Below are 21,608 nucleotides of genomic sequence, written 5' to 3' on the forward strand. Positions count from 1 at the left end.
TGAAGTCCAGCGTACTAAGCGCAGATATCGCATAAGGTATAACTATTTCATTCTTTACCAGATTTACTTTAATAACAACCCTCTACACAAGACTCTATTTCCGAAGTCCACGACGATAGCATCTCAAAACTATTTTTACAATGTATTTGTACGTTTCTGCGTACGTACTTCGTATAAATAGAAATCTAAAATCTCATCTAGGATTTAACCAAGCACGTAGAACCAAAAAGTCGTTTTATTTTTTTGCGGTGCTTTCTCCTCTAAAATTGGCTCCAGATCCATTCCTGTTGACAACTTTATCGAGCGGTTTTCGATAAATTGCGGCGAGGGAAAACTAAATAAATCCGAGAGGGACTTTAGATAAGGTAATGGCTTCAGTAATGTCTAGCGACTGCCGCCATAATGCAATCGGAAAGCGAACCTTGCTCACACAGTTACGTTAAGACATCCAACTATTACCACTGGTTTACCTTTTAAACAAATACTTTTTTAAGATAAACAATTGAAACGCTCTTGTGCAAACGCATCTATCTAGCTACCTAGAAGTAAATCCTGCAAATATTTTGCATTTAAAATGTCTTTGTACGAAACTTTTTTCATTAAAATCTGGTCGGTTATGAAGGTGCCGTGATGCATAAAAGATCACGGCTATTTTTTTCCTTAATACCTATAATGGCAGGTTGTTTGTTTTAGCGGCTTCCAGGTGAAATAATGGACGTTTTAGAGACTATTGGAATCTTTCTGATGAAAATTATTATATGGGGTTAATAAGGGCGAGATACTTGAAAAGGGACGTGTTTCCAGAAATTCAAAACTTATGCCCCGCTCTCATAACGTTAGACAGACACTAGCAAACGCTATATTCTACGAACTAAGAAAACTTTACACACTAGTTATCTTCAAATTGAATTAAGTAAATTATAACAAGCTCACACAACCACCGTGCTAAGTTTATTAATTATTTGTTTTATTTATGTTTGTATAGTTTTCTGTTATATTATATACTAGCTGACCCGCGCAACTTCGCTTGCGTCACTTAAGATAATCATAATTTTCCCTGTTTTTGTAACATTTTTCACTGTTTCTCTGATCCTATTGGTTGTAGCGTGATGATATATAGCCTATAGTCTTCCTCGATAAATGGGCTATCTAACACTGAAAGAATTTTTCAAATCAGGCCAGTAGTTCCCGAGATTAGCGCGTTCAAACAAACAAACAAACAAACTCTTCAGCTTTATAATATTAGTATAGATAATGCCGTTTGTTGTTATTTGTTCACCGATTTAGATTTTTATATAATTAAAATTGAAGTTATAAAAGTTATCTGCAATACAGTTAAAAAAGCAAGACGATATTATTGAGACAAGGACCCTACAAAGAAAACCCATTCCCTGCCAATGTCGCGGTATCTTACAGATTAAAAGGCTCTCAGTAGACAGAGCCATATAAAAGTTTAAATAGTTTAAGCGCAGTCTCAAACGCATATCGAAGTCACAAGACAAACTCATTGTCTCCCGGCAAACATCGCCAATGCAACTTCTCAATGAAGCCGAGCAAGATAAACTTTGCGATTCGGCTCATACTTACAAAGTTCACGCGAACACTTCAACTGTAGAGAATCACCTGTAACCGCGCACGTAGACACTAGAGCCCTCAAAAACAACGGGATGCCGAAAACTTCTAACAAACACTCAACAGACTAACTTTCTGGAGGACAACAACAATGAAGTTAGTTTATTGGAAAAAATACGCTTAGAATTAGTTCACGCTGCCGCTGCCGGCTACCCTCCTACACTTTCAGATAACTGACGATAAAAGCTGAAACAAATACTATATTATAATAATAACTGTCATTATACAGACTTTTTCATAATATTTTTATTTATTGTTTAGAGTTTTACTTTATTTTTATATATAATCCATTCAATAATCTTTAACGGGACGACCAAGCGCAAGAACGAAAATGCTTTCAAAAACAGTCACATCATTCACCAGAACCAAGTTTACTGTAACTTCCCAAATAATTCTACGAATAAAACATTTTGCTCATATTGCCATAAAATAAATACAAAAGACTTCTAGACAGTTTCTTCTCAAACACTTTAGCGTTTGCGAAACAGAATAATAGGCAACAATAATATAAATAAATGAACGCCTCAGAACCGTTAAAGCAGACTAATTCAACGGCAATGCAGGCAGATTGCCCGGGATGAAGGTATGGAGGCCGCGGCAAGCCGGATTAAACTTGTTTTTAAGTTTATCGTGGCTTTAATATTGTTCGCGAGGACTTAAACGCAACGTATAAACCTCGGTCGGTGGAAGTTACGTAGTAAGCGCATACAATAGTTCGCTTATGTACTGCGATTCAATAGACGAGAAAAGGACATACTTTATGTAAGTATTATGAGAAAGTTTTTTATTACTTTTCGTACTTTGACACAATTAATACTGATTTTCACGTTCAAAAACTTGTTTTTATTCATTTACTGCTAAAGCTATTGACTATACTGGTAGTTTAATGACATTTTCCGAATCTGAAGTTTACCTCTCATATGTAAATGAAAACAGATATTTGTAATCAAAAATAAGTCTAATGTGATCTCCAGTAACGTCTCATATTCATACATATCTATTTTTTTAATGTTACCACACCACTCGTTGTTAGATAGTAGACGAGTCTAAAAATTGTCTAAAAAAACTGTTGTAGGTAATAAATAAAAACAATGTTGTCACTCGAAATGTTTTGCGAGTGCCACAGCCACTCAAGAAAATTAAAGGATGAAAGAAAAATTAACATAACATGTAACGCAAAAAGCCGCAAAATGTACTTATTCATATTTTTAAAAAGGTAGACACTTAATTTATTTCACATCGCACGACGGAGTAGCCAAATTCGCTTCGACGGGATTTCCAAATTGCATTTAAATCTACTTTCCAGCCGGCTTACATTTCCGCGCATCAAGTCCTGGGAATGTACAAAAACATGAACCGTAATTTGCTAAGACGAATAACGTTTGATTTAATCCGGCACGTAGAGCGGCCCCGGGCCGGGCCCGTCGATTTACTTTTATTGCTATTTCGTTTTATTTCGCCGGCCCCGATGCTGTCTGATGTGGCCCTGTTTTCGGGATCGTTAACGGCAAATGTGCTAATCTTTTTTACAGAGCCGTGGCGTAACAATAAGCGACTTTGATGGTCGCGGCCAACGGACGCCGTTACTCTCGCTAATGTGCAACGATTAAGGTTTTACATTTTAGATGGTAAGGTCCATTTTAAAAATCTCCACGTCCCATTGAGAGTATCAAACACATCGTTGAAATAAATGAACTCCGCATCCACAGTCGTCGCTCGTTTGTATTAATATGAAATACAGAAAGATAATCTCTTGTTTTCATATTTATGTGCCCTCACAAAATATATTCTACCAAAATAAAAGTGTAAAGCTGAGCGTGCCAAGTTTATCCGGCTTGCACTTTAATGTGTATACAGAGTTGACTTAAGTGTATCTAAACTTCGTGCCTGGAGAAGTCAATTACAACGACTTTAAAATACGACACCTCAAGACATTAAAAGACAAAGTTAAGCAAGCCAATAAACGCTTTTAATCCCACCGCCTACTATTTAACACCAGGAAAACTTTGATAAGAGTTTCAACATTAAGTGTTTTTTTAATCTTTGGCCTAAGGATTTTATAGGTGAAGTTTTTCGTCAAGACGGGTTCAAGTGAAAGCTTAAGACGCCTTACGATCCTTACTTTATACTCCCTAGTATTTAAATACGGGCGGAGTCATTTCAGATTGAGAAAAGCCATGGGAAAGTCACAGAAAAAGTTTTCCTTAATTTCGCGTGACGTTGTAATGTTACAAAAAATACGTAGGGAGAAATAGACTACTTACGTATAATAAAAGTCGTGACCCGAACACGTACGCATGCAGCATCTCACGTAAAAAGAGTCACGAATCACACACACACTACGTTTTCAATAAAGGTGTCGTTACAAGGATCCCCGCGAAATCGACAAAGCGACTGTTTCATTTTGAAGGTAAGAGCAATTCCACTCCTTTGTCGGATAGTATTGCCACTAAGTAGGCGGAATTGCGTTGTAAAGAGTTTGTTTAGGAAACGTTTGTTTACTACAACAATATGCAAAACAGTTTTAGCAAGGCCTCATTAAGTTTTTATTCGGTTTAAAGAAAGCAGGTACTAAACTAACACTAAACATCAAATAAGAAAAGGTAAGTTAGAACAAGGAAGTACCTTTTAATTTCTAAAAAAGCGATTTTAGTGCTTTACAATGTTTCAGAGTTTTTAAAACTAGAGTTGGAAACGGCGTAATTGAATTGCCGAATTTTTACACTTACCAATATAAACTTGATAATTGAAAAGCAAACCAACCGTCCAATACAAACATGTAAATTAAAATAGATACAGTAACTATATACGTGCACATTTTATTAATATTAGACAGTCAGTTGACACCGCATTCACATTCAAACTAGCGCGAATAAACTAGGGAAGTGAGGTTCGATTGAATCACTTTCGCACAATAGGCCTCATCACTGTCTGCGTGACAGCATAGTGAGCCCGTTTCGAGTTTATGCGATAGGAATTTATATTAATTTCCTGTGTCAGTCCGCCGGGAAACCAGTTGGTTGCAGTCGATGCGGCGAGCGCAAACTGCGGTCAGCCGCCTGTCCTGACCTGTTCCAAACACTGCAATGGACATGCCCGTATAAACTCACACGCTAATTTTACCTCAACCACGAAATTTCTATTCACACTTTGAACTAGACAGTGACTGAGCGGATGCACTGCAGAAATGTCAAACTGTGAAACAATTATAAACCGTACAGTTGTATCATGGTAAAATTAAACTACAATTTCCTTTATAATATTCCTAAAAGCGAGGAGCATGCAAATTTGTAACAAAATCTTTATTTCAAGCTTATTCCGTTTTATAGGTATTTTACATTCTAATTTACGTAACTTTTACTGCATCCTCCCTAATTCTCATTCAAAAATTCGTTCTCATAATAGTAAAAATATAAGGGGATAATTTGGGGAATTATAGGGGATTTTAATCATTTTCGTTCACGATTTGATAAGTTAAAGCGGTCGGGCGGGGTGCGAACGGTGCGGGCGCCCCGTTTAATACGAAGACATAAACTAACAAACAAGTTTTATCTCCATGAAAGTTAACGTAGCACCTTCATCCTTCACGTGCTGATCTCCTGCCAACAATAAAGTAACATTAAAGCCCGCCATCCTGGGATTACACTTATAATACTCAATATCGGGAGACAATATTTTTGTAAAGTGTACCTAAGTATCTCAGGAAAATTCCTACTTTGACTTTTAAATATGGTCACATAATTTTAAAGGGATTAGTGAAATGAATTCATTTTACTTCAGCTGTTTAATTTGTCGCGAAATTTGGTTGTACGTTTTTAGAATCAGTATATTTTCATTTAACAGTCAGAGTAAAAAGCGGTAGTTTAGGTATTTAACTCTAGAAAAAGTACTTTGTTAATAACATGCTGAATGGTGACTCTACAATCAATATACATTATATATTCTTCCATACCCTCGAGGCAGGCAGGAAGAGCTTATAGAATAGTGTGTAGTTGTTTATTTAACGTGCCCAAAATCTGTATCAAAGTTAAATCTAGCACGTGAAAGTGTAGTAATCCCTATTAGCCGACACTTTATAGTGCAATAGGGGAGGTCCAGTGTTGTTGTAGAACCATAGAGCTTTACGGCCAATGAAAACGGAGCCGCTCTCCACTGAGGTAATTATAGGATTACTTACATGTGTGCCATTCACGGCGGTATCCACACTAACTTATTCGCCAATGTTTTGTTTAGACACCGCAATAAATTGCTCTTTCAAATGAATTCAACTAAAATAAGTTTAGTGACAGTTTCGTAACCGAGAGAAGGCTATTTTGGCAATCGTTGGCTAACTGCTTATTAACTTTGTGTGGCTAATTGAATGGGTTTGTCTTGAATCAAACGATAGTCTTGTTTGTATTAGTGTTATAAGAACGCATGTAAACTTTATTTATTTACAACGCCTTCATAATCAAGAATTGAGTCGAAACATTAACAGTAATTACTAAAATCTAGTCATAAATAAACGTATCCCACAATAATAATTGTAAATTTAATAATTGTGTGCTTCATAATTTCTCTGTAACGAGTATTAATATGAACAGCAGCATAAATTCAATAAAATTGCCAAACATCTGTCACAGTTTGTCAAAATTTATGACTTCATGCGTATCATCCCCCGGCTATATAATAATTAGGTCAAAATATAGTGAGCTCGTTACGGGAGGAGCGTCTTTGGCCCGGCCGCATGTTGTAACGTAATATCAACGGTTAATGAAACCTCCCTTGGGATACCATAACACCTATGGAGCAGAAACATTCAAGGCTTCTTGTTTAATGAGAGAAAAATATAAATAGTTTTAAACAATGAAAACATGTATTACGGTCATATTGGATGAATATAGTTAATCGTATTTTACAATTATAATACTTTCCGTCGCTCTCTAAATACCGAATCTATCCTAAAGAAGGCTTAATAATGGGAAAAAATATCGTTCAACATTACATTTCCACGTAATGTTTGAATCTAATTTAATTTATCCAGCGATTTAGTTAATGCACGTTATGTTACAGATGGTACCTGAAACAGAAAACATATTATCTGGAAACTACTTATAGAAACGAAGTAACACCTTCCACAGCCCTTGGTGCAATTTCTACGGGTCATTTCACACCCATCTAATCGAATGACTTTTTGGTATGTCTGTTTGTAAGGTTTACCCTTTCGGTAGGCGTAGATTACAAACGTAAGGCAAGAATTTAAAAGAATAATTTCAGATTTTTTAACTATAATAAGTACGAAGATAGTAAATGATAATTACTATATAGATTTATCTTCGATAACATTATAATTAATCTCACTAAGATATAATGTTATCTAAAAAGGTTTCCAATAATCCATTTAGGTGAAATATGAAAGAAATTTCTTTAAATTACGCCGAGCAAACTCTGCTCCAAGATTTATACTATACAAAAACTTTTTACAATATTAAAGTAGACAACCTACGACCTCATCTATCAAAGTGCTTCTATAAAGCATCGTTTTTGAATAAGGAATAAAAAACCGAAATAAATTATTCGCTCCCTTCAGCAACTGCTTAGATAAGGTCTCTTTTGAATGTCAAGCCTAAACATGTTATAAAATTGTCAATTCAAATTATATCATTTGAGTCAGAAAAGGCATTTTCTACAGGATTTTCCGAATCGTACTATCAAGTTGTCTGTCGCCTATAACTAGCCCGCTCAGCCGATACTAATTTATAAATTATACAAAAACAATGTACATAATTATAGTACGTTATGATTGATGTGATTTTACGTTAATTTTCTACGTATTTTTACCACTAAATATCTTAAGATAAAGCCACAATATTTGATTACAATTTTGGTACAACTTGAGCAAATTGTAACGAGATTCCGACCACTTAGAATTGTGGCTTAATTATTAGGACCCAACTTTAAACCTGTCTAAGCCGAGCGAGGCTGCGGCCAGGCCCTAGTAAATGATATATTTTATCATCCTAATTCACGTTTCTCTTAATCCAAAGTAACAATTGTAGACAAACGTATGTGCCGCCATATTTCTTCATGTATCTTTTGAGTTTATATTATCACCGTGTTCCTTGAACTCCTGCAGGTCTTAATAGCTTTGTAAACATTAGCAAAGAACTTTTTTAAAAGGTAACAAGACGCTGGGCTAGATTAGGATGACTCATTAATGAGAAAATTTCCTGCCTGTAAAACAACGGTTAAGTACTTGTTTTGTTAACTAAAGTCAGCCTACCTTTTCACCAAATTCTCTAAGACTTTCTTTATCCCCGCTTTATAAAATTTATAATGTGGGCCGGCTGTCTTTGTTGAACGTTTGTATAAACGAATTACTCTTTCCTTTCATGGCTCTGCTATGTAAGTAATTATCAATGCATGTAATGACTTAAATTAATAATAATGACATGTTTTTACGATAACTATTTTAGTTGATAGCGTTTAAAGTGGGTCGGTAAAACGGTAAACAATCACTAAATACTTTTTGGGTTTCCATCAGTCAAGTAGCAGTCAACAATATAAATTCAATTACTGACAAATTAATGTTTATCAGCAACTCGTTTCAGTTGCAATTAATTATACTACTGATATTGGTATTCGAGTACATCAGTAATCACTTTGTAACCGCCGCGGTAATCGAAGCTTCCGTCTACAAACTATGTAATTAGGAGGTACTAATATCTACATGGTATGATATTAGATACATCATGTATACACCACCGATACTAGGTTTAGCAAACACCCCTGTTTCGAGTATTATTTACCAGTAACGATGTATGTATCTTATATCGAAGATTGAATTTACCGTCCCGACATATAAAATATTTCAAAATTATCTAGGCGAGAATTTATAAACATGTATAATATAAATATGTAGTTTAAGTATTTTAGTTAAAAAAATATTTTGAATCAAAAAATATTGTTATACAGTCGCGTACAGGTTTAGATGTAACAAGTGATTCTTATTGCGTTTCTATTTCGCTACTTTTCCAATCGTGTCACACACAATACTCCCCTACTGCCATAACAATCTTGTCGATGGAGCTGATACTCGTCACCCCTTTCTTAATTTTCACGTTATTGCCTCGAAACATCTCACGTTTTCCTTTATACAGATGTGAGTACACACTACGCACACGTTATTATTTTAAAGCACCTTTTGTTTACCTTTACTTTTATACGATCCTTAGCTTTATAAAATGAATACTAAAAAAATGATAGCTTTATGTAATTAGAGCTATTAATTATACACTCATGTATAAATTCGTATAAAAGATGCCATCAAAAACATTCTGTAAAAACCTCAAGTCTCGCTGTAAAAAGTTGTGAGATCTATATAATACCAAGTCGATTAATCTATTTAGTCTCTACTTAAAGGACCTTCTGTCTTAAGTTATTACGTATGTTATTATCATGCCAATTTAAAAAAAATACCTTTAAAACAAATAGACCGACCTGGCCATCGCATGATTTGATTATTAGTATGTATCACACTACGCAGCACGACGAGAAGTTAATGCTCCTGAAATGTTAATGGCGAATTTGTGTTTTCTTGCGATGACCAAGTCGATCTATTTGTTTTAAAGGTATTTTTTTTAAATTGGCATGATAATAACATACGTAATAACTTAAGACAGAAGGTCCTTTAAGTAGAGACTAAATAGATTAATCGATGGTATTATATAGATCTCACAACTTTTTACAGCGAGACTTGAGGTTTTTACAGAATGTTTTTGATGGCATCTCACTTCTTTTTGTAGAGTGAATAGAGCAAACATAAGTCCAATTTGTATGGAAAGCTGTATTTTTTTCATAATTCAACATATTTTCCTATGGGAATGTTGTTCAGTTTCATGGGCTAAACACCCTTACCCACCCTATACCCCCTCCCGTTATGTCTCATATAGTAGATACATATTTACACCTATTTATTTTATTTTCTACAGAAATAATAATTTAATTCATTAACTGCAAATGTAACCTTGTAATCTTATACATTTATATGGGATTACAAAGTAATTGTTGCAGTTAGTGTATTTAGAAAACTTGACCGAAATTAGAAAATATTGAATTTTTCCCACGATTAAGACACTAAATCCTATTTGTATTCTAAATTTTAAGCTTCTAAGTCTGCTAGAAGTACCTTAGACTTTTGATGATCGGTGAGTCAGTGAGTCAGTGAATCAGTGAGTGACAAAATTCAAAATTTTAACAAGTTGTCATTCTTAAACTACTGGTTCAAATTGACTGAAATTTTAAATATACCGTGTTTATACAATGACTTATTAGTTGCTGAAAATCCAGGCTTCTTGTTTTATCCACTACGAAATTATAGGGGTGTCAAAAATAGCCCGAATTGCTTCGAGAAAAGGATGTTACGGCCGTGCCGCTTTTTTTTTGCTCGACTTGCGGGGGCACTTCCGTGCCCCCAGATAATTGAAGATGTGGGGATATAAAGATAAAACTAAATTTAGAACAAGCGATGTATACGTAGTGTGCAGAGCTCGCCTGTAACAAACGCCCATAGCAACGTCTGGCCGTCCATGTTATGTAGCTATTAATAAACAATATGCACCGTTGTTGAATAAACTGTCATCGATGTCGTAAATCAGTTTCAGTTAGCATGTGCTAGGCCCCGAGTGCGGACTGCTCGATAAGCTGTACCTAGACTGACGAGACGAATTGCTACCGGTCCATCGCAAAGCCACCAATTTAACTAGACCTCTCCCATAGCCCTCCACTTTGAAACCATTTCAATAAACCTAGCCCGGAAAGGCAGCCTTCATTGACATCCGGAGCTCATATTTCGCTGGCTACTTCTATGTCAGGCATTTATCCAGGTATGAGCGACACCATTTTGGATATTTACTATCAATGCTCAATAATAGCATTGACTTAATTAGTATAGAAGTTATAATAGAATACGAATCTCAAATTCAGTTATTAATATTTTGAGTTCATGTAATGCACTACTATATTTAAATGTAACAGAACTGTAGTCAGTACTGCTATGTATTAACTAAAGCAAACGACGCATGAAAAGTTTCTATGAAGCTTGTTCTGAACTCGACACGAAATATTCTGAAACAGGTTGTTAGCGGCAAGCCAGAAAACATAATCTGAAACTAGCACCGAATGAAATGCATACGAGATATCTACGACTACACACGCCGTATCTGATGTGGAAATCTACCCTCTGCGTTTACGTCGTATCTTGCTACTCAAAACTTTTATTTTTGTACGAATAAAAATGTAGTTTTCATTTAACGAATAAATCTGTGCTGACTTTGCTATATCGAATGAGCTTTTTATTACTCAGAACGTTAAAAAGTTTATAACATATTAAACATAGTAAGAATATATTTTACTAGCTGACCCGCGCAACTTCGCTTGCGTCACCTAAGAGAATGGGTCAAAATTTTCCCCGTTTTTGTAACATTTTTCGTTGCTACTCCGCTTCTAATGACCGTAGCGTGATGTTATATAGCCTATAGCCTTCCTCGATAAATGGGCTATCTAACACTGAAATAACTTTTCAAATCGGACCAGTAGTTCCTGAGATTAGCGCGTTCAAACAAACAAACAAACAAACAAACAAACAAACAAACAATCAAACAAACAAACAAACTCTTCAGCTTTATTATATTAGTATAGATTGTAACTATATTTATTTATATTACGTTCATCTCAATTCGACTTCATAGAAAGTTACTTTAGATCTTTAGAGATGATATGAATAATAATAATTGCTATAGGAATACTACGCCTAAAACTCCAAAACGATCAGAGGTCGTTAACAAACCACGTAACTTAATGGGTCATTTATCGACTAGTAGAACAATGGTTTGGAGATTCGGAACATTCAAATAACTAGACCAGTCATACGATTCATCTGTCATGCACGTGCGCATTATATGACTGAACTAATTGCAATACTACTCCGACACAAAGCCAGGTATCTATTGATAAACGGGGCGAATCGTATCATCAGTGAATAATAACACGGGCTGTTTGAGCCGCGTCAATTCTCTGACGTTGACGAACATAGAGCATAAATAACAGTCGGTTCTACAACACGACTTCCACACACATCGTTGTTAAATCAATCGCCATTTTGATTTCAAATTAATATGAAGAACGTTTTACTAATGGATAGTACAATTAACAGTTAAGATTTAAACGTAATGTGATAAATAGTTCTTAATATACAGTTGAGCAACACAATCTGATATAATTCCATATGATGGTAGTCATTTATCCAAAATAAAAGCTGATAAAAATCTTTTGTTTTACCACATATGAAAAAACCAAAGTGTAATTAACTGTACAATTAATGCATTAATTAAGAAAAGCATCATTGTGGTAACACTTCGTATGGGGTGTAGGTATTTGTGTACATAACGTTTAATATGACAACTTAAAGTGGCAAGTAAATGGATTGTTGTAGAGGCCTTAATATTGAGAGTAGGTACATTTAACGTCGAGGCACCCCGCAGGTGGTTTTAATCTATATATTCTATTGTCCTTTCTAACATTATCCTATCCAATAAGAGAACTGTCCGTCTTTCTGAAGGACTTTATTCGTATATTAAATTTTATCTCTAGTCTATATAGAAGCCAAAAGGAAGGTAATTTCAGCCGTACATAGAGACGTAGATATTTTACCGCGTATTCACTAAATGGCTGAACTAACTTTAAATAACTTTAAATAACTTAACGAAAGCAATATAAGATTTTTTGAAGTACGTTCGCTTAAGTAGCATAACATAGGTATATTTTACAAATATGAATACTACAAATTGCTTATTCTAAATATTTATGAATTGTATCTACTCTGGCAATTTGCAATTTGGTTTTCAGTTTATGTACAATATTGACTTTTCATTTATTTGTCACAAACGAAACCAAAATTTTTGGATTTCATAATCAAATATCTACAAAACTGGTATGGATATCCTCATAACTTTACTTGAATCTACACCATGCTGCTACCGTGTCTACTATTTATATCTTCTTAAATACATAAGCTTCAATGTCCATAAATTTCATTTTTTCTCAGAATTCGCATTATTCTTTATCCTCATTTCTCATATAATATTTTTATGTTTTGATCTTTTATATCTTAAGGTAAAGCTTTCTTCCGGCGAATGGAAAAAATATCTTTAGATAAACCCATGTCCTTTTCAGATCTCAGAACATCTAGGTCAAATAGAATATTGTTTAATAAATATTGCAATGGATTAATCGATCGACTGAAACGTATAAAATCTAGTTTATCGCCGCGGATTAAACAATTGGCAAAACAATAGACACCGCTATCAAAAATTGCAATTCAAAACTGCGTACGTACCTCACATATTACACACACACAAAGTGCACGTCCACAATAAAATACTAGCTCACATGAACACAATGAAAACATCGAATCGCCGAGGCTCGCCTCTTGTCACGCGTGTAGATACAAATGGTCTGATTTATCTGCGATGCATGTCCGGCACTGTTGTTTTATAGCTCCATCATTGTACTCTAGAGTCCATTGCAGTCATCCGATGACGTCACGCGCGGTGCACACACCAGTTTAAATATTTCGATATAATAATCCCACGAAGGAAATTGGTAAAAATTTATGCACTGAGGTGAAAGCTTAATTGAATAAACGTTTTGTTTATGATTTAAAATAGTTCCGTTCTGATATTTTCAGGCCATTACTTTATGAAGTAAATAAAAGTTATTATCTGTATAAGTCCCAGTAGAGAACGATTGCCGCCGCAACCACGCGCTTGCAGTATGAGTTGTACGGGTACAAAGACCACGTAGCAACCAGACGTCTAGGTGTACGTGGCTACAACCATTTTATAGAGTTCCACAGTGAAATATATTACTTTGAAATTCGTTGAGATTGTTTATATCTGCTTTTAAAACATATTTTACAATTTAGCTAAAATAAGTATGAAATGAAAAACACTAATATTTTTCAATGATTACATTAAATTACGCTGTAATACCTAAACCAGCAAGAATAGAACTAAACGTTATTCGTAAACAACGCTCGGCTGCACAATATAACGGTGCTACTTTTGTTCGGAGGGATATTTAGAAACTTTATACATTTGCGTGTTCAAAGGGTTACGATAATGAGAACACCGATCTTGGAAAAGTGGTGATACTCAAAATATGTAACGTATAGGTACGAAGTACATTATAATTAAAACGTTTAACATTTTCCAATTTTCTTGTAGCACCAAATTATGGGGAATTAAAGATTTTGTTTTATCGAAAGCAAATTATTAATTACTACTTAATTAAATATATGTAAGAAGATTTCTTAACTGAGGTACGTGAGAATTCTAATTAATCTTTAAGTAAACTCTTTACTGTGTAGCTTAGTTAATGTTTTACGATTTTATAGTTGGTTTAACTAGACAAATAATTACATACAAAATAAGCATTTCAAAGACGTTTCGGTTACTTGACAGCCATTAAAGTTAACACAGTTATAAAGTAACACCGATAATATAATATTACACACAGCAAGTTTATAGCTAAAATTTAAACAACTCTACATTTACAACGAAACAAAGTTTGAGTTCAAACATATGTTCCCGACAGATATCTATGGCACATCGGTTGCATTTACGGCGTCCCGAAGACATTACAAAAGCCATTCCCTTATCTAATGTTCTCTTTGGATTTATTTAACTTTTCCACGCCTTCACATCTTGAAAATCGTTCGATAAAGATGTCAACAAGAAAAGGTCACTAAGTCCGCGGGGAAAACCCGCAAACTCGTGTTTTTTTATTGTTAGATACTAAGAAAACATATCGCACATTTCTTGTTCATACACAGATATATTAAAAGTGTATTCAATAACTTGCTTGTCGATATTTCACAAACTAAACGCAGTAAGATATACGTCGACAAACGAATAAATCCCTGTAGTTACTTAAGCAGATTTAAAGATTATAATAATTTAAATAACAATGACACTCAACGGTTTAAAAAAGGTATATTATTCTACTTTACCCTTTAGCAGCTTTGGTAAAAACGACTAATCTTAGGAGTCCAGTTGATTAACTTAAGAAAAAAATGGACGATTGAGCAGTTCAAGAAAGAATAAAAATTTGTTGGGCTATAAATTAACCGGGCCCCGAGGGCGAGCCTCGCAATCTGCATTAGCCGAGACGCACTTCTCTCCGGCGATTAAATGAAATTTCACGGCCGGTTGCCTACGGAAACTCACTGGACAAAGGTCTGGGATATTTAAATTGAATGCTTTTAATCCGGCAAACTCCCCCACTTTTTTCTTAAGATAGGATTTCGCTTTAGTATGCGGCGTCTTCGAATTCAAAGAATTTTTAAAAAGCATCCTCCGTCTCTTCGGCAAAGTAGACAGACGTCCCAGAAATTTCAAAAGAACGATCACTGTGCACAATATGTGAATATTTTTGCACCTCTTGCAAAAATAGAAATGTCTGTTCAACCGCCTTTCCATTAAAAAGTAATAAGCAACTCAACAAATTAATCATTACAACCTGTAATTAGTGTAGCGGTGAGAGCTTGCAATTTATCTTCTTTTTAACGAACTAATAAAATTTCGTGAACTTATTTATTTCTATGGCGCGCTATTCTAAAATTAATATGATCTTAAAGTTTTAGAAAAAGCTTCTGCTTTGATGTTTTATTTTATTTTTATCCTGATGAAATGTTTTGTGACAAGGTATTTAGCTACACCACCAACCTATAAATCAATCGGTAATGTAAAAATAATTAATTTATACGTAAATACTTAAGTTATATTCCTTTGTAGATATAAAACATTAAAAGGTTGTGTCACACTGATGGACTTAAATTATTAAAGAGATCTCCAATACTCGCACCGCTCAAACTCCCAAGGATGCTACGTTTTTTCCAGAATTTTTAATTCATCGAATTTCTGAGCCTTTCCATTTACCAAGTTTTATGGCACGTTAAAATGAGACTGCAATAATCTTACACATTGATCTTTCCTTACAGAGTTTATGATTCACTTCCCGTATTAAATTATCGATTTATCTAAAGTTCCGTCCCGGTCTACGTATCGCAATCGAAAGCACCGGTAGGTATTCCCTTTCGCACTAATCGAGCAATTTCTCCCATGTTATTAAAGGAAAATGGGAATGTTCGCAGGCCGTTGCGTTCTCACAACGAGTTTCTTATAGACGGTATTGAATTTTTAAACAAATTTTTCGACCCGCCGCCCAGGCCCAGGAACCCACTTTATGTTATAGGATTAGAACGTTATTACACCATTAAACCTTCATGAATAATTCTTTTGCCATAGTTTTGATGCTACATTCCAACTTATCACAAACGACGAATGACTTATATAAAGTGGCACTTGCTTAGAAGCAGTCTAATGCAGTTGACATATTTTGTGATTCTGTAAATAGCACTTAATTATTTAATTGACTTTCCAAAACTTATTTTACGGAAACAGGCACACAGAATATAATTCTAACTAAATGACAAATGGAATTTTACTGACTCACTTATTAGTCATATGTCCATCCAATGTATGTACTTCCCGTAACAAACGAATTTACAATAGACTTGACTTTGCGAATTTAAAGTCAAAATTATAGAATATTTATTAGACAATGTTAAAGATTTTGGCACAGATATGGCAGAAACAGACGATTAACAAGTTTTTCCAATGTATTATTCTGCTTATTATCAGCATGATGAATGGGCAATGGATGAAATTTATAATAAAATAACACCGATTTAGCTGGCTAATAACATACATATATTATGTTATATGATATCTTATACTTTTATATAAAGATAACATTTCATTTTACACAAGTAATTTTATATGTGTGTGTATTCTAATCATTTGTAGTTGCCAAAATGGAGAGGATTTGTTTATTAATTAATTTCACGGTATTCTCGTCATGAACGGTTTAGGTTTTTATTTATAAAACAAAGTTAATCGCTTGTACCGTCTAATTAGATTAGAGAGAACCACAAAGACAAAGCTTAGAAACATTAAAGACGTTTTAAAAATACTACACAACACAAAAGATATTTCCCTAGGGTAACGTTAATGTTCCGGTGCCGGCGTGGGCCATTCGACCGAATCTCTAGAAATTAAGGCAGGGAAAAAAGTCAATAAATCCAAGAAGCAAGCTGGAACAGATAACGAATGTCTCCGGGAGCGACGCGACACCACTGCCACGGTAGAAAAATCGCGCGGCCTCGCCTCGCCCGTGTTAATGTGACACTAAGTCCTTCTACGACTCGAAAGGGTAAACAAAACAACCAACAAACTTTCGGATATTTATTTTGCTTACTTTTGATTTTGGAGATAGGTTACGCAATCGACTTAAGTAGCCTAAGTAGGAGCGCTGTCACAAAGTTCTTATTAGATTACGTTTGTGACTTCGGAGTTTCTTTACATTTTTTATACAAAATACTGGTTTGTTTTACCCAAGATCATTTATCTTCTTGGTAATAAAGTAAGGGTTTAATTTTATTTAAATGTTAATCATAGGTATACCTCCTGAACTTTTTGTAATCATTATTGTGAAATTCTCTAAAGACTCTAAAACCTTTAAGTCTTTCTTCAATAAGATTTAGCAATAAAAGTCATGGCGATAAGAATACATTTCGATACACAGAAGCGGATAAATATTTTAATCTAAATTGTTGTTTTCGAATCATTGCCTGCGGAAATCGTATATCTCTTGAAGGTGGTGGCCAACCCCGCTAGATAAATGCTGCCGTAAATATCCTTTTCATGGTTTTCACGGACGTTATTTCTACTACTCTAACCACTATTTGCAACACATTTCCAAACATAAATAAGGTAAAAACCTTCGTGTAAATCAGAGATAGTAATAGTGTAATCGTAAGAAGAACTCTTACTTAATTATAATTTTAAGGGGGAAACTTGCAGCACACAGGCTGTCCGCATGCCGAACGCACCCGCGCAATCTACTGCTGGAAGTTGGTCAACTAATCCAAGTTTTCCTTTACTGGCTAATGAGACGAGTTTGATTCGAATTCCCGACGCGCTGGGAAATAGCCACCCTCTTTGAATAGCTCCTAGCTCGCGGCTACTACTTGTACCACATATAATTATACAAATAAAAATAAGAATTTCAGTAATAGGATCATTGCGGATAGACTCTTAACTGATGCCTATTCTAATTATTCAGAAAGTTTTGTCATGAAATAAAACATTTAGATACTTATTCACCTGAATACCTACACACCTAACATTGTTTTTTTAAATCATATATTAATTAATTTATTGAACTGCAAGAATAAGTTACAAAAATTTGCAGACAAAAAAACAACTCATTATTTCCTATTCTACACTAGTTATATTATTTTTTTCTTATAAAATATTTTTCCACATAATAATATTCCTGCGACATCAACTTAGTAATTTAACTAGAATAAGATGACAGCGAAACTTCCTCAAGCAAGCATAATAAAAACTTCGAACAAGTAATACCATAATAAAATCTCGATTGTGAGTTCTTAAGAAACTCTTAACTCTCAAAAGGATTTCGTTTAAGTTTATAATATTCTTAAAAATACATTCATCATTACCAAGTTCTCGTAAAATGGAGCCACATATACATAAAGATTTCCTTAGATGAAACAGAGATTCTCGCCAGGCTTATTGGACTGCCCGTAGATAAACAAAGCGTCTGGCCCCCGTAATGGAAATTACATACCCCCGAGGTCGGAAATCAAATTGACAGAAGAGGTTAAACAAACGATGCGGTCAGGGAGCCGAGACCGTAGTCCGTCGAATATTAATCGCTCAGTAAATGCGCTTTTATTTGTTTTTCCCCTTAGCTCGTTGTGCCGTTGGTGTGAATAAGTGACAATTTCAAATGCTCTAAGAACAGGCTAATTAAGTTTGTATGATCAGCAGCTTCGCGCGCTAAATATGTAGTTAAATAAGCTTATAGATTTATGCTAATGTACGTTATAACTAAAAATTCACAAGCTTTTAAAGCTATAATCAAATGAAAATGTCTGTAACACTCAAAACTAAACAAAAAGTGTATACTTAAGGTTATTCTAAAATCAATTTATTAACAATGAATTCAAATGTAACAATATAAATGAAACATATAAACTTTAAACAATACCCTGGCTGCTTTGCTCTGTGCTAGAATAAATAGAGTCAGTTTCGTCGTCTGCGGGCACAAAGGCTTGATTAATAACGTTCTCCTCCAGAAACTTTTTGCAATATTTAACAAGCTGAAATTATATAAAATAACAATTATTTTAACAACTAGGTATACGTTTAAGTTCTTATATTCTGATAAGAAAAAAGAGACAAACTTAAAAGACCTCGTGCTTAATAACGCACAAAGTCGAAGGCTTCTCTTTTATAGGGAATTGATAATGAAAAGTGTTTTCCAAAAGGAGTAGTTTAATGTCAAACCTTTTTATGATTGCTTTTTACAATTTGATTAAATCTCTTAATTTCTTGTCTCACGTGAGGTAATTCTTCATACCTTTCGTTTATTTCCCACTTGTCCCCTTGTGACACCATGGGGAAAAAGTAGGGTAGCCCTAAAAAAGTAAGAGTATTTTAAATTAATCTTTATTCAAAGCTCATTGATTTATTTTATTTTGTGCTAAATTAATTTGTAGAAACTACTATACGTTTTTAAATACACTTCGAGCTACGGCAGACTTTTCGCAGTAGGTACGTTCAAGTTCAGATTGTCATACGCTAACCAATAGACATATTTGAAGATATTTATTAATTTGATAGTTATATTTATGTGCTAGGTCTAGGAGCAAATATTAAAAAGTAATTTACCTTTTATAGTTCTTAAAGATCCATCACTGATCACACCCATGCTAATACAATGTGTTTTATCAGGAGCTGCTCGTGGTTTCCACACATTAATCATATTTCTACACATCTCCCAAGCTTTATAAATACATCCATAAGGATTTTTCGTCGATACTTGTGTTAGCTTAAAGATAATACCATTATTAACAGCAATTAGAAAAATATGCATAGAAAGATTGCTCCTGGTACCAATTTACACGTGCCCGGTCCCTTCATGATCTTCCAAACTATGTAAGAGTCGGCTTCCAGTCTCACCGGATGCAGCTGAATATCAGTGTTTTACATGAAGCGACTGCCAATCTGGGTTATAACGCCGTACGGTAAGACTGGTTGTCAGACTTCCAAGCTTCTGACTACTGTTAACGACTGTCAGAGATCTTTGAAATTGACAGCCGGGACCCACAATTTAACGTGCCTTCCGAAACAGAAACAGCTACATTTATGAAGTGAAAATTTTGTAATATCTTAATTCTGCTGAAGAGGAGGGAACGAAGTCTTCACAAAATACGTAGATCTTGTGTAAGATGCAGGGGTTCCTCTTAAACCTTGCATGCTAGCTAAGCACGGGTTAAAAGAATTCAGTTAAATGCAAACATAATAGGTAGGAATTCACGATTTCAGATAATATACATGTTAAGTACCTTTTCAATAAATTCTCTTCTCATCCAAGAAGCATTGAACTGCGTATTGTCCATCTTCAAGGGGTCCAAAAGCTTCACACTAACCATTTCCCAGTCACAATGTGTTTGAGTAAGTATCTCATCATATTTAACTAAAGGTTTTTCAATTTCAACGTGGAAATCCAAATCGTTGGCTCCCCAAACATAAACATGATTTATGTCGTTACATTGGACCTGAAACATAAATTACAAAACCTTGCATTTAGCAACGACGCCGACTTTAGGCGAAAAGTGTAATAGATACTATTGCAGTGAAAGAAAGTTGGGATACATGTTATACTTATTTTAAAAAGATTATTAATACGTTCATATGAACGGTTTCATTCCTATCTACTGCTCTAAAATCGAGAATCCAGCACAAACGTTCAACCTTCGTTTGAGGTTTAAGGCTGCAGGAGGAAACAAAAGAACCTGGTAGAACTGGTAAATAGATAGTTACCTTAAGGTGTTCACTTAACAGAGTCTTTGCTAAAGCCGGTATAGGTGACGGACAGTAATAACCAGATGGTTTAATGTCACATCCTATTGTGTTCAGTATATCAAGAACAATTAAACCGTCTGTGATGATTATCGGCTTCTTATCTTTCCGCTTAGCATCCAATTCTTCTATAGCCGCTGACTTTCCTAGGCTGTAGGCTATTTTTATAATCAAATAGAAGCTATCAAAGTGATCATCGGTATCTAAATTATCGAAGTCCAGGACATTTGGATTAGCAAAATTACTCATGAAACAAAATATATCGGCGTCTGAAATACTGAAATAAAATTAATAACTTGAATAATATATTTTGTTGCGCTTGGATACTAGGTATATGTAGGCATGAGTACTTTAACATATGACGGCATAGTGTAGTTACCTCGGTAAATCTGATGTAGCGACAATAGTATGTAGACATGCAAGGTTACAACCTATCACTTCTTGTATAAATTCTTGTGCAGAAGGAATCTCATTGGAATATACTAAAAGTGTCATGTGAATTAGTTGTTTCATTCCAAACACTGCTCCCGATAACATTTTGATAATGGTTAATTGAGAAGCCGGTACCAGAGGATTTACCATTAATATCCTCAAGGGTTCCAAAGTTTGATCATACAAAAAGTTCATTTCTTTAAAAGGTAGCTCAAATAATCTAGCATTCGATAATAATCTGTAATATTATTAATCTAATCTAATCTAACTATACAATACAAATACAATAATTTCACAAATCGTAGAAAAGCTGCTGTAAGTCTGTGAAAGGTGATGTCAAATTCTCGTCAAGATGACACTACACAAAACCAAATAGGTATGTATAGGAAAAGGTTAGTAGGTAGGGTAGATTACAAAACTTAGGATTTATTTTAAGGTGCTCTGTGCAGCACAAACGCTCAGTCTGTTCAAATATTATAAAGCGGTCACCAA

At 34.6% G+C, this 21,608-nt stretch overlaps 1 protein-coding gene across 1 annotated transcript; it reads right to left on the reverse strand.

Moving 5' to 3' along the window:
- Positions 1–18,742: 18,742 nt before the first annotated feature.
- Positions 18,743–21,443, reverse strand: LOC142976716 (uncharacterized). Its single transcript, XM_076120232.1, has 6 exons — positions 21,064–21,443; positions 20,646–20,961; positions 20,168–20,380; positions 19,491–19,650; positions 19,107–19,237; positions 18,743–18,919 (listed from the first exon to the last, which is right to left on the reverse strand). The coding sequence occupies exons 1-6, from the start codon at positions 21,309–21,311 to the stop codon at positions 18,797–18,799; spliced, it is 1,191 nt and encodes a 396-aa protein (XP_075976347.1). The 5' UTR covers positions 21,312–21,443; the 3' UTR covers positions 18,743–18,796.
- Between the last annotated feature and the right edge of the window lie 165 nt (positions 21,444–21,608).

Source organism: Anticarsia gemmatalis, chromosome 11, assembly GCF_050436995.1.
Source record: "Anticarsia gemmatalis isolate Benzon Research Colony breed Stoneville strain chromosome 11, ilAntGemm2 primary, whole genome shotgun sequence".
Taxonomy (NCBI): domain Eukaryota; kingdom Metazoa; phylum Arthropoda; class Insecta; order Lepidoptera; family Erebidae; genus Anticarsia; species Anticarsia gemmatalis.

Excerpts from the sequence above, each read along its gene's own strand:
- LOC142976716 (XM_076120232.1), bottom strand. The coding sequence starts at position 21,311 with ATGAACTTTTTGTATGATCAAACTTTGGAACCCTTGAGGATATTAATG. Across the intron at positions 20,962-21,063 it reads GCTACATCAGATTTACCGAG|TATTTCAGACGCCGATATAT; the intron begins GTAACTACACTA and ends ATTTTATTTCAG. Across the intron at positions 19,651-20,167 it reads GAAGAGAATTTATTGAAAAG|CTAACACAAGTATCGACGAA; the intron begins GTACTTAACATG and ends ATTATCTTTAAG.